Below are 25,389 nucleotides of genomic sequence, written 5' to 3'. Positions count from 1 at the left end.
GAAGTTTGAGAATAGGATTATACCCTATTCCTGGTATGATCTTTCCTTTGTAAATGCTAATTTTTGACAATACTATGTTTGACAAAAGGTTAAACATCCTGATTAGGATAACTTGTTGGAATATATCTTCAAAATATACATTTTCGAAATACTTTTCAGGATGTTTGATTAAGATATTTGAAGCTGGTACTGGTTTGAAACTTTGATCAAACAAGTATCATCAAAACAGGTTTTAAAAATGGACTATGTTTTAATTTTCTTTAAAGGTGATTGAATTTTTAGAAATTTTATTTTCATAGTACATCACTGAGTATATTTTGCAAAACTAAGGTCTGTAATAAGAAAGACAGGAAATGATAGCAAGAAAAATGAAAGATGAAATTATTGGAAATAAACGGTACTAGTTGATAACCAAAGGCTTCGTCCTGAAACCTAGGACCCATCCACCTTCGGCTATCAAATTGTCTTAATACGGAAATGAAAATTGTTCATAAAACATAAGATTGTTCAAACAAAAGGAAATAAGTTTTAGGGGACAATGCCATCTACGTTCGCGGTAATTTCAGCAGCACCCGTCTCAGGATCCGCCTCAACATCCCTCTCAGCATCGTTAGCTTTTTCAGCTATTTTGGAAGATCCTTCGGCAGTAGGTGTGGTAGAAATGCCGCCGAGATTCTTTAACTTGGTTTCCCAGGCACCAACGTCCCAAGAAGGGCATTCAAAACCTAATGTTTTGGCTTCATGGGCGATCTTCAGCCTGGCCTGGAGAAGAGTAGTGATGACGGAACTCTTAAGGCTGTCCCGGTAGCTGACCATATCCCGTTCATGTTGCGCGTGGGCAGCTTCAAGATCGGCTTGGGCTTGAAGAGTAGCTTTGTTGAAAGCAGTCTGGTGTTCTTGATTCATAGCCTTGAACTTCTCCTCGTAGTGACGAGATTTGGCGGCTGCAATCATGCCTTGATCGAAGATCGTGACTTCTGCTTCCTTCAACTTGGACTCAGGCGTCTTGTTAAGCCCGCAGGATTCTTGATATAGGTGAACCAGGCGTTCAAGACCCTGCGAAAGTAAGAGCACAGGTATTGATTTTGATAAATCTTTATAAATGATATAAGCTGCAGGATGTGGTTTGAGAATACTAACCTGGTTAAGAAAGGAAGTCATAAACCCACTAGCTTCGATGAACCCGTGCTTCTCATAGGGAAAAGTGTCAGAGATGACGGGGGAATCGGGCTGTTTCCTTTTACGAGAACTGGAACTCCGGTGCTTGGTAGTTGACGAAGGTTTGGTGATAACAATGGCTTTGGAACCACTGGGTTTGGATGAGGCTGTGGCCTTAGGATTGAGTTCCTTCTTGATCTGAACCTGGTCAGAATAGCTGTCCAACTCGTCGAGATAAAAGACTTCGGGGATCTTAGCCGGTGCTGCATAAAGGAAAAAGTTTTACATTATTATTACTCTTCATTCTATTATACTATACTAACTAACTATTCTAAAAGTAGTCCTTACCAGACATTTCAGATGACGAGTATTGACTGGAACTTGGGATGTGTTTGGTGAAACTCCTATCTATTGTAGGTAATCGATAAACAGTATTGATTCTTTTCTCTGATTCAGTGGTAGGGGGAGCTACTTCCTTGAAGTTTACTGCATAAGAATCAAAAAGAAGGATATTAGCAAAGGATAAAAATCTAAGGGTACATGAGAACATTTATGACCCTACCGGTGGTTAACCACTCCACCGGAAGGCTGGCACCCTCAGCAATGGAGTCTCGTTTGACGAAAAAGTACTTGCGTTGCCATCGGTCCTCATTTTTAGTTGCTTTAAGTATAAGGGGTTTGTTGGAAGTCGAAATAAGAAAAAATCGGCTAGAACCGTGAGACCGGAGGCGATAAGAGATTGGCAGGTCCTCGATACAAAGGTCGGGACAGTGAAGGTTTTTGATTTGGTTAAGTACCATTAATACTCTCCAAACCATGGGCATGGTTTGAGCAAAAGAGATGCCGGTGGTCCGAAAGAATTGCATCATGAACTCGGGAAAGGGGTATCGAAGACCCAGTGAAAAAGGGTATGCTGGAAAGCAAATCCAATCTGTGGAAGAAACATCCGATCGAATTGACCGATCGAATGGTCTAAAGACTGTGTTATCAGGAAAAGCACCGGAAGCTCTCAAAGCCACAATGTTTGCATTATCAAAGGCACAGACTTCTTTCTCGGGATTTTTTAGAAGATTCTGTTGGGTAAAAGTCTCGGATGATTCACCGGTTTGAGAATGAGTCCTGGTGGCCATGGCAGATGAAAGAAAAATTGAAAAAAGATGAACAAGAAGTAGGGGATGACCTGGAGACTCTGTTGAAGATGTCTGCTTTTCAAACAAGAAGAGAGAACATGCAAGCTGTTTCTACCTTTGTTTCTTGTTTTCCGCACCCGAAACAAAGTAAAACTCCTCTGAACAACTCATTTGGGTCAATCGCACGATCCTACAATTGGTATCAGAGCTCAGGATGAGGAGTTCTGCAGAGATTAGCTGGATTTCATCAAGATTTCTTACTTCTACACCTTCTTTCATCAGTTCAAGAAGATTTAACGGTCAAAACCTATTCAATTTTTCACAGACTGTGTATAAGTGAACATTAACAAATCCCTGAAAGTCTGAGACTAAAATACGGCTTAAAAATGGACAAAATTGAACCCCGAACTGATTCCGCTCGAAGGAACTATTTCAGATTTCGCTCGAAGAGTCTAATTTCGCTCCAAAATACCTGCTAATTCTGCTCCAAGGTTCCTAGTGATTCCGCTCCAATTCATCAAATCAGAGATTCCGCTCCTACATACTTATGAGTTCGCTTCAAATTTCTAAATGGTGATTCCGCTCCAGAGTAACAAACATCTGATTTCGCTCCTGTGTGCATTGTGATTTCGCTCCAAACTATAATTAGTGATTTCGCTCCAGAGAGGTGTTTTGCTATTTCGCTCAAACTAGTTATCTGGGTGATTCCGCTCCTAGTGTCTTTGGGTTAATTCCGCTAGAAAGCTACTTTGAAAAACGTGATTTGTAATCATGAGTGAAGAGTTCTACAACGCGTTCGCTTCATCTCCGACTACTCCGGCTTCCATTGCTTAGAATATGAACTTGGAAAACGAGACCGGAACGTTACAAAAACCCCCAAAACTGATGAGTATCGAAGAATACTACGGGTGGAAAGACAGATTCGAAAACTGAGTTCAGGCAAACCATCTTAGGTCATGGGAGTGTATTCTGAAGAAATATGTTTTGCCACGTACTGATTTGCAAGTTGTGAAAACAATTTCGGAGTTTAGTGATCAAGAATGAGATATGTATCGTGCTGAAAAGATGATGATAATTTGCTTCAACAAGCCATCAAAGAAGACATTTTTGTGTTGCTACAACATGATAAAACTTCAAAGTCAATCTGGGATGCTCTACGTGTTAAGTTTGAGGGTAATGAGAACATGATTAAGAGCAAGAAGGCATTGCTCAAGAAAGAGTTTGATTTGTTCAGTAGTTTACCGGGAGAAGATACGAAGAAGCTGATTGAACGTTACTGCCACTTAGTTAGATCAATGTCAATGCTGAGTATTATAAAAGATCATGAAGAGTGGGTAGACAAATTAGCAGACGCTTTACCACAAAAGGAATGGGGTACATACTTGATGATTCTAAAGAATACAGGTGTGTATGATGGGTTAACGATTTCTCAGTTTATTGAAAAGATTGAAAGTCAGGATCTGGAACAGCAGAAGATCGCGAGGATGAACAGTCCAAGTGGTCAACAGGATGTAAAAATGTACTACAAAGGTAGTGTTCCGGAAGCTGAGAGAAGTCCGAAAATCCAGACTGCATTTAGTGGTGGAGATTCAACGGAAAAAGCTGATCAAAGTTCAGCAAAAGCAGTGGATTTTCATCATTTCCAAGTGTTAATCCGAAAGAATCAACTACAAGTTTCCATTCTCAAGGCACAAAGATAGGAAATGGTTATGTGATTCAGTGTAACATAGCATTAAATCTTCCAGACGGCCAAAGTTTTTCTGAAGAGATTGCGAAAGATCACATGGCTCTACTTGGCTCAGTGTTGCTGTCTTATGAAGGTTTAGTGGCTAGGAGGATCGGAAATCCTATGCTCACAAAGGAGGATTACGATCAGATAGACGCCGAGGAGATGGAACTGATGGACATCAAATGGTGTCTAGCTAGTGTTCTTAGACGAGCTGAAAAGTTCAAGCTGATTACTGGGAGAAATGACTTTCTTGATGCACATGTTTCTACTTTAGGTTTTGATAAATCTAAAGTTACTTGTTTCCGATGCAGGGAGAAAGGTCACTTCAAGAGGGAGTGCAAGAACAGGGAAGCTAGTGGAGCTCAAAATCCGTTCGGAAAAGACGATTATTATCGGAAAGCCATTTATCAGCAGGTTGGTCAACGACAAGAACCACAGGTGGCTCATGGTAGAAAAATTGAGGATTCAAAGAGAGCGTGTTTGGTGGATTTTAACTGGAACAATTACATATCACCCGAAAACAAAGCATGCTTAGTCGATCAAGATGATGAAAGGCTACCGGAAGGCTTTAGCTGGGATATGTTTGCTGATGAAAAAGGAGAATTTAAAGCTTTCATTGCTAAGATCGTTAAAGAACCAGACATGTTTACCACATGGATGAAGTCTATTGGTGAGATTGTGAAGAATGTGGAGGAAGAGTCAGTTGTATCTGATGAAAGCTCACAGGGTGCAGATGAAAGCTTACAAAGCTCAGATGATAGTTTAGAAAAAGAAGTTGTCTTTGATCAAACACCATCTGATTATGATTCATCAGATGATAATTCTGAAAAATCAATAGAATTTGATCAGTCTCCAACTGATGACAGCAGTGATGATGAGGAAGAAAAACACATTAATATTGCAAAATCTCATCTCTCCTGAAAGTTTTCATTTTTATTTTGCAGATCGTGTGGAGAAGCTGAAAAAGAAACAAGCTGCAAAAGAACAAGAGAAAATGAAGACTGAAAGTGTTGCTGAAAAGGATGAGATTGTTCAAAACGAAGAAGTTAAAAGCATTGCTGAAAAGATTGTTGAAACTGAACAAAAATGTGAAAACACAAATCAAGAAGAAGATTCTGATTTTAATGACGAAGTTCAATTCGCGAAAGAAGTGTTTCAAACAATCAAAAGAGTAGTTGAAGAAAATGAAAAGGTGGTTGAAGTGGAGAAAATCATCGAAGTAGAAAAGATTGTTGAAGTCATCAAGCCTTGCATAAAGTGTTTAGAACCATGCAAGGAATGTGCAGTAAAAGATGAAAAGCTGACTGAGTATGAAAAGAACAAAGAGAAATTACTGTTCAATCTCAATTATGTGAAAGAATCTTATGATGTCTTGAACAGAACAGTAACTGGTCTTCAAAAGACTAACTCTGAAAGAGAAAATGCTTTGACAATGATGAATGCTGTGATGATGTCGAAGCAGAAAGCTATCAACTTTTACATCGAAGAAAGTGCTAAATGGAAGCAAGAGTTGGAGACGGAGAAGATTGAGAATGAGAGAATTAGACGCTTATTACAAAGTTATTCTAGTTCTGATTATCTCATTGATCGAATTTATCCGACTGTTGCAGGTTTTGAAGCTTTCCAAGATGAGAAGCTGAAGAAGAAATATAATGGTAAGAAACCGACTGTTAGTTATAACAAGTGTCCGCCTCCAATCTGGGAAGGGTTCTCCTAGAAAACCAAACGAGGAGCAACTTGAAAAAGCAGTCAATATAAAGCTAAAAACCAACACAGCTGATGATTTACCAGAAAACATTGACGTTACTTTCACATCGTCTGACACTGATCATGAGTCTGAGTTAATAAAAAAGGTGGTCGATCAGGTGTTAGATACTGATGAGGAGTCTGAGTCAAAGTCTGAGTCTGGAGGTTCAAATTCGTCAGTCAACGGTCCAAAATTGTCGGTTAAACGGTCTTATAGTAAAGAGTTTTTGTTATCAAAAGCAAATTTGAATGATGAAACATTTGAAGTAGCATACACTTTAAATGATTCTGACAAATTATACTCTGACAAAGAGTTTCCAATAAGAAGTGTCTGATTTGACATGATCAAAAAGGTTTTCAAAATGACAGAAATTAATATTTCTGAAATAGAAGATTTAAATCCTACTGGAAAACCTAAAAAATACACTTCAAGAGTTCAACAACGTTTAAACAAGAAAAAAGGTTATAGTTCTGGTTCAGGTTTTCAAAAGAAATCAGACCATAACGGTAAGCTCAAAAAGAAAGGTCTTGGTTTTACTCCACCAGAAAACTATAAAAATGAGAAAAATTCTAAAACAAAAACAGAATTTCTTTCAAGTGGAAGTGCATAAGAAGAACAGAAGAAACCATTCTGGAAACAATCAAACCAGGAGTTTCTTGCTGAGAAGAAAAGAAATGGAACTGGAGTGTTTCGTCCAAAAGAAACTTGAACCTGTTTCAAATGCAATGAAGTTGGTCACATTGCATGGAACTGTACAGGGAGTTTCTGAAAAGCTAAAAGAAAAAGTTGTTGAAAAAGATGAAAAACCAACTGAACAAGTTAAAATTTTTAAAAATTCCATTCATGAAGTTGGTGAATGTTCTAAGAAAAATCTTTACAAAAAGAAAGGAAAAGACAACCAAGTGTGGGTTGTTAAAAAGAGTGATGAGAAGGTCGGCAATGAATCTAGTTCCACAAAGCCAGAAGAGCCACAGGTTGAGGTAAAAGATTCAGTGAATGATGATGAGTTTCCATCACTGAAGTTTGAAGAAATCAAACAAAAAGTTGGTTAGGTTGAGATCTCGGATCAGTTTTATTCCGAGAAAATTGAATTTGATGTCGAGAAAGCATTCAATGGGAATGTTAAGAAAATTTTTGGGAAAATGCTTAATGGGAAAGCTAAAGGGGTTAAGGATTTTTATGCAACTAAAAAGGCAACTTACAACCCTACTGAGCAAGAATTGAAAACCCTTATGTCTGAAAAGACTTGGGTGGAAATTCTTTTCCCTTAAAGTCTTAGGACTATGCCGGAGATCCCAAGTTTGTAATCGTGGATCAGGAATCGGCATCATTTATGTTTAAATAGTTTTTGGTGAAAATTTTGAAAATTGTTGAAATGTTACAGGTTGAAGGACTACGCCGGAGCTTCCAGGTTGGTAATTGTGAAGCAGGAATCGGCATCCGAGTTGGTAAAAAGGTTTTTGTAGATGTGATATTCCTACTATTGGTATTGTTTGTGTATTTACAATTGGTACAGAGGTTGTATTCTTGCAAATGATAAATCAGGGACATTAAGTTGTACTTGATTTACTACATATGGGTAAAAGACAAAGATGATGAACCATATCCCCAAATCTATTAATGACGATCCTAGAATTGGTAAAAACAAACTCATTTTCCGGATAAATCATTTTGATTAAAACAAACTTAAGTGTTTTGAAATCATAATGAGAAAATGGTTTGTTGAGAGAGGGAGTTCGGATTGTTTATGCTAAGTGGATGGCGATCTGAGGTGATTCGATGTCGGTCGTCAAGTCTCTGTATAGTTTGTTTTACATTTTGTGTCTATAATTGGGTCGAGAACTTAGCTTGTTTTCAATCTTTCTTTAATGTGTTTGCATTTTAGGGGGAGTAGAAAATTTTAGAAAATCCAAAAACATTAGAAAATTTGAAAACTACAAAAACATGATAAAATCAAAAACGAGTTTTGTTGTGTAAAAGAGGAAATGATAGTACATCAGCGGACACTCACAACATGCTACAGAAATGGAATGTAAAAATGTGATAAACAATCTCACTGCAGATATGCCGGTATGTTTTTGCACATTTAGTAGATTGTGACGAGATATAAACCTAAAAATTAAAACTTGCTTATTTTGTGGGTAACAACTTCTTAGATATATGGGTAACCCCCGAAATCTTGTTTGAAAGGTCCCTCTTTCTGAGATACTAGGTCTTTATGCTCAGTGATATCTGGGGTATTATCCCGGGACTTCTGCTGTATGGAAATACTGACCTAGTCCCCGTATAATACTTTCCGCAAATGCTTGAAAAAGCGCAGCCCTCAGCAAGTTGATGAAACAATAAAATTGATAGTCACTGCTGTTGTAATAAAAGATCCTCTAAAGGGGACACACCAAAAGTCGAAGCCGTCATCTCTTTGCGTATACGGAAGTATCGACCTGAGCTCTCACGGCCCTCGCAATTTAACCCCTACCATATATCATCTAGGTATACTCACCTGTAAGACTGAATATTGGGATCTGGATACGGGAGTATATTCAAGTGGTGGGACACACGGATAAGTTCAAGGGCTTAAGGCATTAATATCGTATCTCGGATCAGTTGAACTTTGTGTGAAAATTTAAGTGGACAAAACAATCTAGGTGAATAGTTTAGAACTTAAAATGAAATCAAGCTTAATGGTGTTAGTGACTTGTCTCAAATCTGATATGATCCTCTTACACAAACTCACAAAAAATATTGTCTGTAAATATTACTTTACTGCATTTTATTTCTCTTATTTCAAAATCCAAAAAGATTTTATGTGTGTTTTAGCATATATTTTGAAAAAGTCAACAAGATTTTCGACAACTGATGTTGGAGAGCTGATTTTCAAAATTCCGAGTGCTAAACATGATGACAATGTGGTGAGGGAGAGTCTGTGTTTGAAATTAAATTGTTTTCAAAATATAATCTTACCAGTGGTTCATCATGTGTGTATTGAGAGGGAGTTAATGTTGGTGCATGTCTCTATAGTTGAAATATGAGAAATTTACTATGAGGTAGAGACTATGCAGGTTAAATATGAGCTGGGTTTAAAGATCCTGAGCTGAAAGAGAGCCAGATGACGATCTTGGAATCAAAGCTGCATGAAAGAAAGCCAGGTTGATCGATCCTGAGAAGCTTATGTTTTAGAGAGCCAGATTCTGATACCTGAGGATTATGTGGATAGAGCATGAGTCAGGTTTCGATTCTGTAGACAAAGTTTGAGCCAGGCTAGCGATCATGTACCTGTGAAAGCCAGACTACGATCCTGAAACAGATGATGCTGAAGAACTAAAGAAATGCCAGCACGTTGTTAGGGGGAGTCTGTTGATGAAGATAGAGAAAGTGAAGCCCAGAGACTGATCAAGACTGAAGATGCAAAGACTCGACACGAACGACTCGTCAACATCTGAGGGGGAGTCTGTTGGTGCATACATCTGTCGACTTCATCTTGTATCGAGTCTTAGACTAGATTGTATAGATCAGGGCACGTTATTCGGGAAAATAGGAAGATTAAGTGAGTTTAGAAGCTGATCTCGCTCCTAATGCTAATTCCGCCCGAAATGTCATGTGGACACTTTCGAGCGGAATCACGAAGTTCTAATTCCGCTCCAAACGTGGTTATGTCATTCCGAGCGAAATCAAGACCCTATATATAGGTTATTTAGAGCGAAATCAGATAAGAACTTTTCCGAATTCCATACCGAAGTGCTGTCGGTGTGAGATTTGATTGTAAACAGTGTCAGATCAATACAATCAGTGTTTAAAGTGAATTGCAAGCTGTTTCTACCTTTGTTTCTTGTTTTCCGCACCTGAAACGACTCATTTGGGTCAATCGCACGATCCTACAATTGAAGCCGCTTTTCCCGATCTGCAACGTTATTAATGGAATATTCGGGAGCATCCCATATTTATAGGAATTTCAGTTTGTATTTCGTTACTATAAATAGGTGGATATACCAGATCGAATAGGGCATCACAACTAGACTCACTACTCTCTCACACTTATTTTCTCGCAACTTTTACTTTCACAAAAAAGCATTGTAACACTTAGCGATCTGGTCGATATCCTGCACTGTATCCTGAAGTTGAAAGCAATAAGAAGAACAAGGCAGCTGCGATTGTCAGCTCCCGAGGTTTTATGCCGGCGATCTAGATTGATCAAGGGCTTTCCTCGTACATCTCGTGTCATTCCCTTTACTTTCTGCTCATAGTTTGATCGTAGATATAGCTCAATATCCTGAGCCATATCCTGAAAACTGTTTTTCCTAAACAAGTCAATCAGCATATTTCCAACACACTTTTTAGCACACTAACTCACTTAACTAATTTGATCACTAAATTGCTTTGGTAATTTTTGACCAAAACAACAACTCTTTAAAGCATATTGTACAAACTATTAAAGTACATGATTGAACAAAAACCTAATCGTCCAAAAGTGATCCTCAATCCTCCAATGAGGAACGGTTCCGTCATTCTTTTCTTCAAGAATGGAACTCGACAATCCTTCCATTTTCCTTTTCAGTGTGGAATACAGTCAGACATACCAAAGAAGTAGGGCTTCTCTTCTTTTCTCCCCTTCTGAACCATGAGTGTCTAAAGAGGATAAATGGCGCACAAATGAAATCTCAAATCTCCTAAAATTCAAATTTCAAATCTCTGATATAAAGTCACACCTTCTACACTCGATCTGTTGGGTTGTAGACTTCTCGACACCTATGGGTGTGGCGTGATAGTTAGGGCAGTTGGCCCAAGTCACGGCCCATTGGGCATGAACCCTAATTGTGTAGTCTATATATTGATCTCTTGTACTTGTAATGTTTAACACCTCAATAAAATATCCTAGTTGCCACCCGTGGACGTAGGTCAGTTTAGACCGAACCACGTAAATCCTTGTGTTCGTTTATTGCTTTTCGTGTCGTGTTCGCGTTCGTGTGTGCGCTCGGTTCTAACAACTGGTATCATAGCTTTGACTCGTTACACATGGGAAACACATCGCGAGAGAAGAGTTAAGATCTAGGTTTTATTCAACCGGCAGTACCGCCGCCGTCAACCCAGCTGATCGTCGTTTAGCCCGCCACCGATTGGAGAAAGATTGTTCCTTCTAGGGTTCATTGGCGGCAGTCTCATCGCGATTCCAAAACGATCGCAAGGAGGTCTGTGAACCCGATTGAAGATCGTGTTTAGGAGTTTTTTTGGTGTGATCGGCAGACGTAGCCGGCACTGTTTCAGAGAAAATCCTTGAGTCGCAGGAGGTCTTCTGTCATACCCCGACCGCGTAAAACAACAAACCGCTGCGGAAACGTCGGGGAGTGGAGCGACAGAATTATTGTTTCACAACACATGGATTCAAAAGTTTCATTTTGTTGAATTATTTATCATTTACATTGTCTTGAACTTAAAGTTAAAACACAACCACATCGTCTATCATCATTTATTAAGTCACTAAGGCCTCGTCCTGTCCTAAGTGAGCATGCATCCTAGTAGCAATCAACATCATTCAACACCACCTGAAACATACGTGAAAATAAAGTCAGCAAAGAAATGTCGGCGAGCACATAGGTTTTGTGAGAGTGTCGGATTCATGGCACGTATAAATGTTGCAAAAACTCGTACAACTACATAAGTTGATATTTGAAAACCTTGTTTTGTAAAACATTTGTTTTGTAAAATGAATAATCAACTCAAAACAGATTGGTTATAGTTTATAAAACCTCGATGCCATGAATCTAAAACATTTGTTTATGTAAACCAAATCGTTAATCGTTCTCGTAATAAAACTCGTATGGTTTATATCATAGAGTAAACATCATTGCATCACATTGTTGAAAATCGTTCATCCAAGTGAACTAAATAACGCCACGGAATGTAATATGATAGAAACACTTATATATAAGAAGTACCAGCGGCGTATCTACCATGCTTTTATCACATTACCCCCGTCCCAATCACATACCAAAAACCCATCGTTTAATTCGTTTAATTCGTTTAATTCGTTCATGTTATAGACCATCGTTCATTTGTTTAAATCGTTCAAATCGTTCCAAATAGTTCAAATTGTTCATAATCGTTCAATTGTTCAAAATCGTTCAATCGTTCAAATCGTTCTCGTTTTAATTATGAAAACTAACTTTTGGTCGTCTCGCTTATAACATTTAAACCTTCGCAACTCGTCCATCGTTCAACTCGTATTAACAAACCACCAAAGGGTAAGTTAACAATCATCAGGTTCAGTCATTACCCACATAACCCCCATACATAACCATGGTGGTAGTCCGATAACGGGATTTGTCAGATCCTATGGTTCCGTAACCTAATACTGGTCGGCTCGGCCAAAGCTAATGAATGTCATTCGTTATGTAATTACGTCTTAACAAGTTCGTTCACATTATCGAAATCGTTATTGTTTAATATGAACCATAGTATTCGTTTTTGAAATCATCGCTGAAAACATCGAAATCGTTTAACACATATGAATCACCCCAAAACAATCGAAAATAGTAAAATAGGGGAACTATGTACCCACATTGAATTGCAAAGTATCTTTGATCTAATGAACTAACAATGCTCAAGAAAACCAAGGAAAATCAAGTGGTACCTAGTAATCGGATCGCTAGTTAATAAATCGACACCTAAATCGGAAGATCGGGTAGAATGAGGTCTTGTAAACCAAATGAGTATTGGAACTCATGTGATATGGTTTAACAAAGCCTACATTCTAAATTGGAACCTATCCTAAGTGCTTACTACCCGTTACGACCCATTAAGGTAGCTTATGCTACTTTAACGCGTCGTTCGCGCAAATGCGCGTTCGAGACGCCTAACTAGTCCTATGACAAGTATTATATGCCCTAACATGTTTAAATATGTTGCATAATCAATTTAAGTGACAAAAGTAAGGTTACAAATGCTTAAAATCAAATTATGCATGAAAAGGGTATTTTGGTCATTTTCCTAAGGCATATAATCTACCTATCATACAACTAATTAAACTAAGTGACCATAAGGTATAACCTCAGAAAGTTATTCCCTATACAATTATGGTCACAATATATGTTTGGTCGGATCCTAGCGATCGACCAAACGGGTCGGGTTCGAAAGTCTAAGCGGTTGTCAAGACCGCTTAACTTACGACCCAAAACAAGCACTAAACTATAAGTGACGAGTTAAACATGTTAAAACATGTTTAACTAAGTCAGAAAACAAGTTTGATATCAAAACAAAGTGTTTTGATACCCGAAAATAGTTTCATCGCAAAATACGCGTAAACACGTATTTTGACCGAAACTTTGGCTCGCACTTCGACTAATCGACGTGGTAATCAGTAGGTATACTCACATGGGACTATAACCATCGTGATTACGCTCAGTTGCAAAGTTCGATTGAACTTTGACTTGACCAAATCGTGGTCAAAGCAGAAAGTCAAACATTGTTCGACTTTCATGCTTAAAAAGCGATAACAAGCATGAAAGAAGCTTACAAAAGGTCCAAGCTAGGAAGAATTGATCCAAAACACTTAGGTATGAAGCCTTAACTTCAACTTAGAGAAGATTTTAAATCAATGTTTGAGGAATGAAGTGAAAAACCCAAGTCTATTTATAGAAAGTTTGGATCAAGGAGATCATTCCATGTGTTAGGAGGTTCAATATTGGCCATACACTTGTGGCACATAGTTTAGGATACCATGGGAGCTCTAAAACCAGCCTAAAGTATTGAGAAATTTGTATAAAAGACCCTGAATTTCAAGCTGGTTGCTTAAAATAGACCTGCTGTGAAAAGCAGGCCGTCGCATGGCACGGCAAATGGCCTTGTGGCCGTCACGTGGCGCGACAGAGACACAGTTTCAGAAATTACAGTTTTAGTCCCTGCATGTTATTAAGCCCATTTTTTGACACATTTAAGCCTCGTTAACCCATTTTCAAGGCTCTATAATAATGTCAAAGTATAGGGAACATGAAATATGCTTGGAAATATCTCGGATGTCGGTTCGTTTGATTGTACGGTTGCGTTATTTGGTTAATTACGACGAAAACTCGAACGGACGCGAAATCGATCCAAATTACACGACGAATGGTATTTTTTGCATTCCAATCACTAAAATAAAATATTTTAATGATTACAAAAATTTTTTGATGTCCGGATATGTTCAGAATGTAAGATATGCGCGTAAAGGCAAACTTATGCACTTTTTGACGCTTTTAGTCCCTATTGATCAAATAAGCGTATTTTTGCATAAAGAACCCCTCAAAGCCTATTTCTAAGCTATGTAAAGGATATTTAGGGTATGTTTAGCTTATGATCAAGTTCCGGAATGTTTGTCACTATACGAATCGGCATACTTTCGCAGTTTGACACAAATAGTCCCTACGATCGAATAAACTTGTTTTCGACACACCAAACCCTCCAAAACTTATTTCTAAGTTATGTAAAGGTTATTTAAGGTATGTTAAGCCTATATCACTACTCCGGAGTGTTTTTCGCGTTAAACTGATTATGTTTACGTATCAGTTTGCGTATAACTTTCAAGAAAGCGATTTAAAGCTTGAAATCGAACTAGAATCAAATTGTAAAATCGTCAAGCACAAATACACATATATTAACACCAAAACACATCGTTTTATTGATAATTGATATTATTTTACATCGTACATCGTTTACAGAGCAAAGTTGTCACATCTTCTTTGTCCAATAACAATTGAAGCACCAATTTTTTTTTTTTTTTTGGTTTAATTGTTTTGTGGCTGTTTGTTAGGGACAAAAAGAAAGCAATAAAAAAGGGGGTGGAAATCCAGATCACAAGGAGAAGGAAGGAGCAGATAACTTTTTTTTTTATTTTTGGTTTTCATTTAGTCGTGTTTGTATTATCATGGCAGAAGACGAGAAAATTCAGATTGAAAAGTTTGACAGGAAGAAGTTTGGTTGGTGGAAGATGCAGATTGAAGCACTACTGTGTCAGAAAGACTTAGATGTAGTGCTCGAGGATGAAAAACCAGAAAAAACATCAAAAGCAGATTGGGATAGGTTGGATAAGAAAGCCAGAGCAGTGATAACGCTTTCTCTATCAGAGAATGTTGCGTTCAATATCCAGAAGGAGACCTTAGCTAGAGGAATGATGGCAGCATTATCGAATATGTATGAGAAGCCTTCTGCAGCGAACAAGGTTTATCTTATTCGAGAGCCTGTGAATACTAGGATGAGGGACGGCGATTCGGTTACAGTGCACATCAATAATTTAAACTTGATCTTGTCTCGGTTGGTGTATGGGAATATCAAGTTTGATGATGAGGTCCAAGCCCTATTGTTATTGTACTCATTACCTGATAGTTGGTCCGGAACCGTAACTGTTGTTTTGAGCTCTTCAGATACGAGTAAGTTCATGTTTGCGAAGATGAGAGATCTTATTCTGGGCGAAGACGTCAGAAGAAGAAATTCAGGTGAGTCATCGGGTGACTTAATGCATGTTGGCAGAGGAAGAAAGAATAACAGAGGTAGTGGCAGCAAGAACAGAAAAAGGAGTCAGTCTAGGGCTCAGAATGATGTAACCTGTTGAAACTTTAAAGAGGTTGGACATTTCAAGAATCAATGTCCAAATGAAAAGAAAGAAGTTAACGCTGCAGTAGACTACTCAGATGATGATGAAGCTTTGATTTGTAGTGTGGAGAGCAATGTTGATTCCTGGGTTATTGATTCGGGTGCTTCATTTCACACTACCCACAGCAGTGAAGCACTACGAAATCTTAAAATTGGGGATTTTGGTAAGGTACGACTTGCAAATCACGAAGTCTTAGATGTCACAGGCATGTGTGATATTGACTTAGTTACTTCAGTTGGATCTACTTGGAATTTGAGAGACTTGAGAGTTATTCTAGGCTTGAAGAAAAGGCTTATTTCTGTCGGGCAGCTGCATGATCACGGTCACGAGGTTTAGTTTGGTAGTGGACAGTGGAAGGTAATTAAGGAAAATTTAGTAGTTGCACGTGGCAAGAAGAGGGGCTCATTGTATATGGTCAGTGTAGTGTACCGCCTGAGGGAGAGGCCATCCCAGTTCAGAAAAAAGACCAAAATTCAGTTCACAGAATCTCGGGGGCAGAAGAAGGTTTGTTTTGCAGGAGATAAACCCAGAGTCACAGGTCAGATTCAGGTTGAATGTGCTAGGAAAGGTTCAAAGAAGCCAGTTAAGGGTTTTCGTGGCAGTGGGAGCACATGTAGTGCTTTAGTCAGAGCTCTCAGATGACAGTGGGTTAAGAAAACTTGTATTCCAGCAGTCAAAATCTCTCCAATGAATTACCTGCTTATGATGGAGAGTGTTAGTTCTCAGGTTTTCTCAAGGTCCGGCAGTTCGTTTAAGTGGGAGCCGGAAGGGACAGAGAATAAGTCACGGGTAGTGACTAATGAGTTGAAGCTCAGTGGGAGCTTCAACGCGCCTTCAGGTTAATTGATGAGAAGGCATGTGGCAACTAGAGGTGGAGCATAGAGTTTCCATTGACAGATTATAGAAGTACAGTGGAGTGCAGTTGATCGTGTCTTTGAAGCCTCCACGTGGGAGATTGTTGGGTTGTAGACTTCTCGACACCTATGGGTGTGGCGCGATAGCTAGGGCAGTCGGCCCAAGTCGCGGCCCATTGGGCTTGAACCCCAATTGTGTAGTCTATATATTGATGTCTTGTACTTGTAATGTTTAACACCTCAATAAAATATCCTAGTTGCCACCCGTGGACGTAGGTCAGTTTAGACCGAACCACGTAAATCCTTGTGTTCGTCTATTGCTTTTGGTGTCGTGTTCGTGTGTGGGCTCGGTCCTAACACGATCAATGTTCTGAATTTAGAGAGTCGGACCACAGGTAATTGCTTTTTCGTTTTCATTTTTGGTTATTCTTAGTTGCTGACGTTTTTTATTTGTTGTTCATGATGCAGGTTGTTTTTGCGTATCAATCTTCTATTTAATCCCCGTCTCTGTTCTTAATCCATCTGTGGTATGAATTTTCATAACTATTTAATTTTGTGTTTTGTATGTTGTATGCAAAACATTGAGCTTGTGTGTGTATTAGGGAAATAAGCATCAGAAAAGTGTTGGAATTGTTCATCTGAAGGTAGTCAAATTCATTTTTATTTTTTAATTTTATTTTTTATATCTTATTAGTTGTGGAAGTAGAAGTAATAAGCATCAAAAAGCTGTTCGAATTGTTAATCTGAAGGTAGTCAATTATTGAATTATTTTGTCTTAATAGTTGTGGAAATTGAAGTAATAAAGAAAACTATAGGAATTGTTCATATGAAGGTAGTCATTTTTTTAAAATTTTTTTGAACGCAATGGAATAAAGGTAGTTGATTAAGTTATATATATTATTAACACAAATGATTAGAATTTGAATTTTAGATTAAACATGATTTTTAGGATTAATGTTGGTTTATGAAAATGGTATGTGAAATGAAGGTGAAAAAATGATTGGATCTTGGGTTCACATCAAGAGGGCCACACAAAGTGGCTAACCAATACAATGGGTAGAGCATCTGAATAATCAGGGCTACACTTGTTTATCTAATAGTGTGACACTAGCACGACATTTTGTGCTTATTTGATCAAAATCTCAACTGGTTTTTGCTTTGTCCTTGTATTTCATACCCTAATTTCATTTGGATCTTGTCTTGTGATGAATTTATTTTGCCTGTCTCTTTCATGTGACCCATTCTGTATCATGAGTTCATGACTAGGCTACGTGTTTATTTAAATTTATCCAGATGTAAGTCTTTTAAGTCTTTAACAAGATTATTGCGCATTATTTCAGTTTCTTTTTGACTACATAAAGATGAATTTATTTTCGGTTTAATGAGTTGGAAAATGATTGATTTAATGTGCTGGAGTTGATGGGTGAAAATAACAAGATCATGACTTTTCATCAAACAAGTTTATGATTGAACTTGAAGAAACAGTTAACTTGACCACATAAAAGATCTGTTTGGACATTTTCCAGTCATGTTATTTGTTAATTTGTCAATCTTGTTCGAATCTACGTTGTGCATAGTTTTCTACACTTATTTGTTCATCAATCTATCTCATTGTGTTTTAGGCTATGCAGTTAATATCGGTTATCAGTCCCCATGTAAAATATCGGTACCGATATTATCGGCGATATTGACTGATATGTCATCGATTTTCCCGATATCAGTACCTTTCTTCTTACTCCTACCATGTATCTTTCTTCTTATTGATAGTGTTGTGCAAGTTGCAAAAGGTTAGTTTGTTAATGGGAGGAGAGTATACTAAATTGTTAAGTGTTAAATTGCTATATATATAAATTTATGCATGATGAAAATTACTGATATCTCACCGCGATAACTGATATCTCAAATATCAGTCCTTGACCGATATCCGATATTTTTCCTCATAAACTGCATGGGTTTTAGGGTTTGTATCCAATTGGTAAGAAGTGCACATTAATTGGCTAGAGTAACTATTTGTTTGCATAGGGCATTCTGAAGTATAGGAATTTATAAACAAACTGAAGAACAACCTTCGCTTGAAAATCATCTGGTAACGTTAATTTATTGATGCAGATCTCGTCATTTCGAGAAAGCAGATCGGATAGTAGACGGTTTTATATATTTATGGCTACAAAGACACTTCATCTGAGGTGTAGTTTGAAGGAAGCAAGAGCTGCTTGGATAGAAGCTTGGCCTCTGCTAGAAACCTGTTTCCTCTAAGAAGATTGAATGGTAAATTATCTATTATACCCACTGATCACTCTCAACTGAAAAGGTAAAGCAACGTCTACTTGAAGAAGGCACCAGTGAGGCGTTAATCAAGGATTGTGAGCAGATTACGCTCTCAGAGTTTTCAGAAATTCAAGGGCAAGTTAGACTTCTTTGTGAAGAATGGTCTAATTTACTTGACACCTTGAGGCAAACATCAGTAATATTTATTTTTGAAACATCAGCAAATACCTACTATGAGGACTGAAGTTAAAAAAATCTGCTGTTGAAAGAGATGTCATTCAAGACCAGGTCAAAGTAAGAACACGTTTTCTGAAATCCGTATGGCTAAGTGTAGTGGTGAAAATAGGCGGGTTGGTTAACGGGGCATATGTCCGGTTAATTTATAAACCATGCTTTTATCTACTGGATTTGTTTTTCTAAATAACAAATTAGTTAAGATTTTCAAAAGTTGATATTATTACAATATTAAATTAATTTTTTAGTTAGTGGTTTAAGAGGTCACTTGCACTATAAATATACTTTGAGGGACCTTGGACCCAATGAGTTTGACCAATCTAATGTAGTTCATTTCAACTTATATGTAGTTCATTTATAGCTTGAATGTAGTTCATTTCAACTTATAAGCTGCCAAGAAGCACCTTCAAACAGCACTACCTCTAAATGTAGTTCTTTCTTTTTAATTTTTTGCATTTAAACCCATCGCAGATTCACAAACTTTGCGTTTTTACATTGGCATTCAAGACCTTTATAGGTGATTTTCATTCTTTTATGATACTTATACATTGAATTTTTTTTGGGTTGATGCTAAGGGTGTTAATTGGATTGGGTTAGTTGGGTTTTGAAATGTAACCAAAAACTGACCCATATAAGCTCGGTTCCATTGGTGTTCTGGTTTATCAAATTGGGTCGGTTGTGTATTTGGGTTGTTAAATGGGCTGCTAAAAGTCTTTGTAAGTTTGGTTTAATCATGTCGTGTATTGTACTTCATCTTATAGAACAAGTAGTTTAACTTATTCTTCACACGTTCGAAAAACAAAAGTTCGAGTCGTCTTGGTCCAACCTGACCCATTTCCAGTCATATGTACGCACAATTTACTTAAGTTTCATTTTTCAGATAACCAATCTTATCCGACCCAACCATTCGTGTGTTGTGGCAAGAGCTGCTGGGTTGCAGGTTTGTGTTTGGTTTCAAATCTCGATTATGGTCTGGTTCGAGAGTATCAAAGATCGGCTGGAATATATAGTGAAGCAGAGAATTACCAAAGCAAAGGGAAGACTAAGCCAGGCAGTGTTTATGTTAACATGTTGGAGAATATGGATGGGCCGCAATGAAAAGGTCTTTAAAGGAATTACTACTTGCCTACTTGTCAAAAGATGGTGGATGCCATTACGAAGACATCGTTTTGGTAGATTCTAAATAGATCCAAATGGAAAAGTATTTCATGGGATGCCATGAACCGACACTTGGGAGGAGTCTCTTTTGAATAATTTTGTTGCTGGCTCTATATGTTGGTTTTGTTTTGCTGGGTGTTTTTGGTTGTATGTTATAGGTTTCCTTGTATTGTTGTTTGTAGTTTTGGGGATCTCTTGTGAGGGTAAGTCGGTTTTAATGAAATTTTGCCTCGCTTGCCTTTCAAAAAATAAAATATAAGAACAAGTTTTACTATAGACAAAAATCCATGGCTTATAAACACAATGTTTTTTAAAAAATAAATTTAAGCATATTTTGTTTCTTTTATTAATTTTAAGATATGATATTTTACAAAATCACATGTATGTTGTGATGCGCTTATTTTTATTTGATATTCTTACTTCTTCTTTTTTTTTTTTTTACCAAATGGGTCAACAACCGGGCTAATTTTATTCTCTAATGGGTTGGTCTTTAAAAGTTAAGCTAAATCGGAAATAAGTTCTTTCATGTATGAGTCGAATGTAGCCCAAAAGCTATTTTCATATGCGTAGAAGAAATGCGAATATGGAGTCCTTAAGGTGCAATTTTTGTCGTCAAGAAGATGAAGACCTTTTGCATTTATTTATAGTTATGGATGAATGGTTTCAACATCATTTTTTGATTGACAATCACCTCCATGCATATTTGAGTCAAATGTTTGCATTTATATATAGTTATTGATGATGTGTAAATGTGGATGTGATTAATAGGTGGGTTCACAAACGTCATTAAATCCCCATGACCGGTTTTGAAATACCTTAACCGAAAATTTAGATTTTAGTTATGACACAACTGAACTGAACCTTCTCATGCACACCTTAGAATTACTAACAAGTGTTGTGTTTTCCGTTGCATCGCGAATTTGGTTTTGGTTATGGCTCAAAACCGAAATGCCTTGTACATAGCCCTAAACTCACCAACCTAAGTGATATGTTTCCCGCCGCATCGCGCGGGTAAACAACTAGTGTGTGTATATATATATATATATATAATGACGTTAATTTCACGAACGTAACGTGTGTAACAAAGTAAAAAACGTGTAATGTCACGTGCGGGTATCACATGTTAATTTCATCATTGTACATTGTAACCACAATGCTTATATAGGTTACACTGAGTTTGATCGGATACATCAAACACGTGTTTTATGTGGTTAACGCATCACATAACGTGTCGTCGGCTATAAACAGCTAAGGTGTCACCGACGTAACGCGTTGTGTGTCGCAGTTTTAACGTACATGTCATTTTAAAATTCACGTTTCAACGTAAATGACTCACGCTTTGACATAAACTTTTTTTCTAAACCGAGTCTAGTAGAAAATAATACGTTTTATACTTATTTTGTTTTCGTTCGTAAATTGTATTTTTAAGTAAGTCAGGTCAAATATAATACGTTTTCATTCGATGGCAATGTAATTTTTTAAGTAAAGAGTCATGTCAAATATACAGTATAAATACTAGTTACTTTAACTTTCGACGCGGCCGTAATGCACGGCGGATCAAAATCCTAGTATGTATTAAAATAGAGGGGGTTTAATCATAATCGCTATAAAAATGGTAAATAGAATGATTCCAAGTAGAAGGCCTAGGAGAGTAACATTTGCGGCGGGTATTCTAGTTTTTATGTATCGGTTTTATATAGAACGCTCTGAATAAAGATCTTTTTTATACTAGAGCCCCAAGATCTACAAACATCAGGCTCTGTAAATGTAACCCTCCATATAATGACAATGAAGACACCAGCAAATCACCATGACTTAACAACTTAGTGGAAGAAGTTGTTAGCGGACCGTGAGGACAAGATCTTTTCTCAAGCGGATTAAGATACAAATTAATAAAATATTTTTTATACGCAAAACGGGCTAAACATTATTGAATAATTCTATAACTATTTGTATTTCAAATTAATAAAGTATCTTTTCTACGAACTTTCCAATAAATACATTATTGAATAATTCTATAACTATTCGGATTTGGGTTGTAAACTTAGTTTAACTAAACCTCTTGATCAGTTCAATACATCGTAAGCATTCAACGATCCAACAAACCAAATCTTAATAAAAATGATTATTAAACAAAATGTATCAGCGCAATGCATTCTGACTTCTAATTTATGGTTGAAAGAAAGTTGAAAAAATCTTATGAGTATGTATTTGATGACTTCTTAGTAAATTTACTTTTTCAACATACATGTATTATTTATTGGTAGTGAGGCAACTCATCCTTTGTATATTTTAATCCTATTCTTTTACTATAAAAGCACTACCAAGGTACACAGTTTGTTTCATAGAATCCTTAAACCATCAAAGTTCCTAGTAAACAAGTTTTTCACCTCCAGCTAGTGATGTCTCGTATTCTTATATTCGGTGTCCTGTTGGCAACATGTTCGATTGCTTTTGCTTAGGACCCTAGTCCTCTCCAGGACTTTTGTGTGGCAGATGCAAACAGCCCAGGTAAAAGAATAAAAGATTGTTGCAGCTCATGGTTTAATGATATACTATATTTATAGGTGTCCATATTAAGGTTTCTATATTTGTTTATGCAGTATTCGTGAATGGTGTGGTTTGCAAAGATGCAAAGCTTGTGAAAGCAGATGATTTTCTCTTTAGAGGGCTTCACGTAATGGGAAATACGTCGAATGACGTGGGTTCTAATGTGACTGCTGTGACAGTAGCAGAGTTAGCAGGACTCAACACTCTTGGTATTTCCTTGGCTCGTATTGACTTTGCTCCAGGGGGTATTAACCCTCCACACACGCACCCTCGAGCCACTGAAGTTTTGACCGTCATTGAAGGTAGTCTTCTGGTTGGTTTTGTCACATCTAACCCTGATAACCGCCTATTCACAAAAATGCTTGAGAAGGGTGACGTGTTTGTGTTTCCACAAGGTCTAATTCACTTCCAGAAAAACGTGGGATATGGGCACGCACTTGCTATTGCCGGTTTGAGCAGTCAAAATCCAGGTGTCATTACCATTGCAAATGCTGTGTTTGGATCAAACCCTGACATTGCTGAGGATATTCTTGCAAAGACCTTTCAAGTTGACATCAAGGTGGTTCGTCAAATTCAATCAAAATTCTGAACTTTTATGTGATTTCTTGAACTCTAATTTTGTAACACTGTTTGCTTTTCTCTCTTGTTAAAAATTATAAGTGAATAAAAAGACTATTGTTCTGGTTGTGATATATAATATATGGTTATTAATAAGGAACTAAATTATAAAAAGGACTCATAGTCGTGTTTCAAAGTCAGTCAGTGAAATGAAAGACCGACATGTGCTACACATTAGAATTTTATTGGCTAAAGTTAATTAACGAATATATTAGAGTGCGCATGATATTTCAAACTAAAAATATACAAGTTAACAGTTCCACTTGACTAAATTTTATTGGGGAATTTACGAAAATGGCCACGAATATGTTGACTTACCAAATTAGCCATCTCATACGTCGGAGGAGCAGCGCATAACCGATTACGAGACACATTTTGCGTCTGCAGGGCTCATTCATGCGTCCTTAAATATAGAAGTGACACGTGTCTCAATGATTAGGAATTAAAGTAACGACGCTTTGGAGGCGTCCACTCGACGTATCCACTTTAGCTTGCGTCTGGCTTAGTGTGATGCGCCTGGCTCAGACCACTCTCGTGCCTCTTTGAGACTCTTCGGATGCGTCCGCCAATGCATCACGTGTCAGGTACCGAAGACGTCTTTTCGACTCTTCTTGTGCGTCCAGCGACGCATCACGTGTCAAGTATCGAAGGCGTCTTCCGAGTCTTCTTATGCGTCCAGTGACGCTTCCCGTGTCAGGTATAGAAGGCGTCATGGTGACTCTTCTTATGCGTCCAGCGACGCTTCCCGTGTCAGGTAGCGAAGGCGTTATGGTGACGCTTCAGTAGCGTCCACCGACGCATCATATGCCAGTGTCGAAGACCTCTTGAGACGCCTAACATGCGTCGGTGACGCATCTTGTTCAGAAAAGTTATAATGTGACGCGTTAAAACCAATATGGACTCTTGTGAGGAGTCTTATGACGCTTTATCGAAAAAGGCAGTATTCCCTTTTATTTACTTTATTTATTACACGTTTTTTGGGTTGTAGGGACCATTACTCATAAAAATTTGCAAAATTTGATCTCCAACTTTTACGGTTAATATCATCATATTTTTTCCTTTCATATGGCAGTTAGATTTGTGGTTTACTCTGGTGGCAAGTGGGAAGTCGTTGACGGGAAGCTTAAGTACGTTCTCCAAGCAGATTCACTTAGACGTGGTTTTGAAAGTCGTACTACAATTTCTTATAACACGTTTTTTTTTTTTTAAATGTTAGTGAGTAAACAGGTCTTCGAAACATCACACATCACACACACGATTATCTTACAAAATGTCAACTTTTACCGATCCCATTGATATAACTGGCGATTCCGATCTTACTTTTTTTTTCCAATCTTGTGGAAAGAAATCCTTATGAGTTGTTTAAATTATATGTCGTGCAAGAAGTTGGTGTTGGTTCATCTTCTTGTCGTGCAATAAAAATACTATTGTTCTGGTTGTGATATATAATATATGGTTATTAAGGAACTAAATTATAAAAAGGAGTCATAGTCGTGTTTCAAAGTCAGTCACTGAAATGAAAGACCGACATGTGCTAAACATTAGAATTTTCTTGGCTAAAGTTAGTCAACGTGTATATTAGAGTGCGCATGATACTTCAAACTAAAAATATACAAGTTAACCGTTTGACTTGACTAAATTTTATTGTCAAATCAGTTCCTTGTCTTCCTCATATATATAAATTAAGAGCCTATAAGTTAACCTTATTAATACAAATATGTCAACCTTGTTGTGATAATTATCATAATAACTTATCAATTATATGTCACCGAAATGAGATTAAAATTGTTTGGAGTATATAAGACCCTCCGGTATCTTCTCGGGAAGCCCATCTGGAAGCCGACGTTGAGGGGGACCCCGACGAGGAACACCGCCCCTGTCCCAACTTCCGTGCGCACGGGAGAAAATCCCCGGTCCAATTTTTTTGACAGTTGAATTTCATGACCGTTGTAAACGGTCGTAATTTCAATAAAAAAAATAATAATTTTTTAAGTCATATTTATGCTCTATTTACGTCTCTTAAAAAGCACACCCCATTTTTAATATTCTTTGCAACATCAAATCCAAAGTCATTTTCAACATAAAAAGAAAAAATCATGGATCCGAGCGGACTGAACCCGCCCCCATGCTTTCCCAACACACCCGCTACTCTATTGACCCAACACCCACTCTTATACAACACCATATTGATGGAGCCCTTTTCGTTTGGCGGTTTTAGTTAATCTCAAAACCCTTGGCAAATGCATTACCAACAACAACACCATGCTATGCAAATGCAAATGCAATCACCACATTGATGGAGCCAATCTATATTTATTTCAACC

General features: G+C 37.6%; 1 protein-coding gene and 1 long non-coding RNA gene across 2 annotated transcripts; both read left to right on the top strand.

Annotated features, from left to right (window-relative positions):
* The first annotated feature begins 16,842 nt into the window (after positions 1 to 16,842).
* On the top strand, positions 16,843 to 18,439 carry LOC110902487. The gene is made up of 2 exons (XR_002571147.2): positions 16,843 to 16,881; positions 18,347 to 18,439. It is a non-coding gene; the product is annotated as an uncharacterized LOC110902487 (long non-coding RNA).
* Positions 18,440 to 22,307: 3,868 nt separating this feature from the next.
* Positions 22,308 to 23,131, top strand: LOC110902486 (putative germin-like protein 2-1). The gene is made up of 2 exons (XM_022149101.2): positions 22,308 to 22,408; positions 22,501 to 23,131. The coding sequence occupies exon 2, from the start codon at positions 22,578 to 22,580 to the stop codon at positions 23,034 to 23,036; it is 459 nt and encodes a 152-aa protein (XP_022004793.1). The 5' UTR covers positions 22,308 to 22,408; positions 22,501 to 22,577; the 3' UTR covers positions 23,037 to 23,131.
* The last annotated feature ends 2,258 nt before the right edge of the window (positions 23,132 to 25,389 follow it).

This window comes from Helianthus annuus, chromosome 13 (genome assembly GCF_002127325.2).
Source record: "Helianthus annuus cultivar XRQ/B chromosome 13, HanXRQr2.0-SUNRISE, whole genome shotgun sequence".
NCBI lineage: Eukaryota > Viridiplantae > Streptophyta > Magnoliopsida > Asterales > Asteraceae > Helianthus > Helianthus annuus.
This window is presented reverse-complemented; position numbering and strand designations above follow the sequence as displayed.

Bases quoted from the DNA above. Each gene is read 5' to 3' on its own strand.
- LOC110902486 (XM_022149101.2), top strand. From the start codon at position 22,578: ATGGGAAATACGTCGAATGACGTGGGTTCTAATGTGACTGCTGTGACA.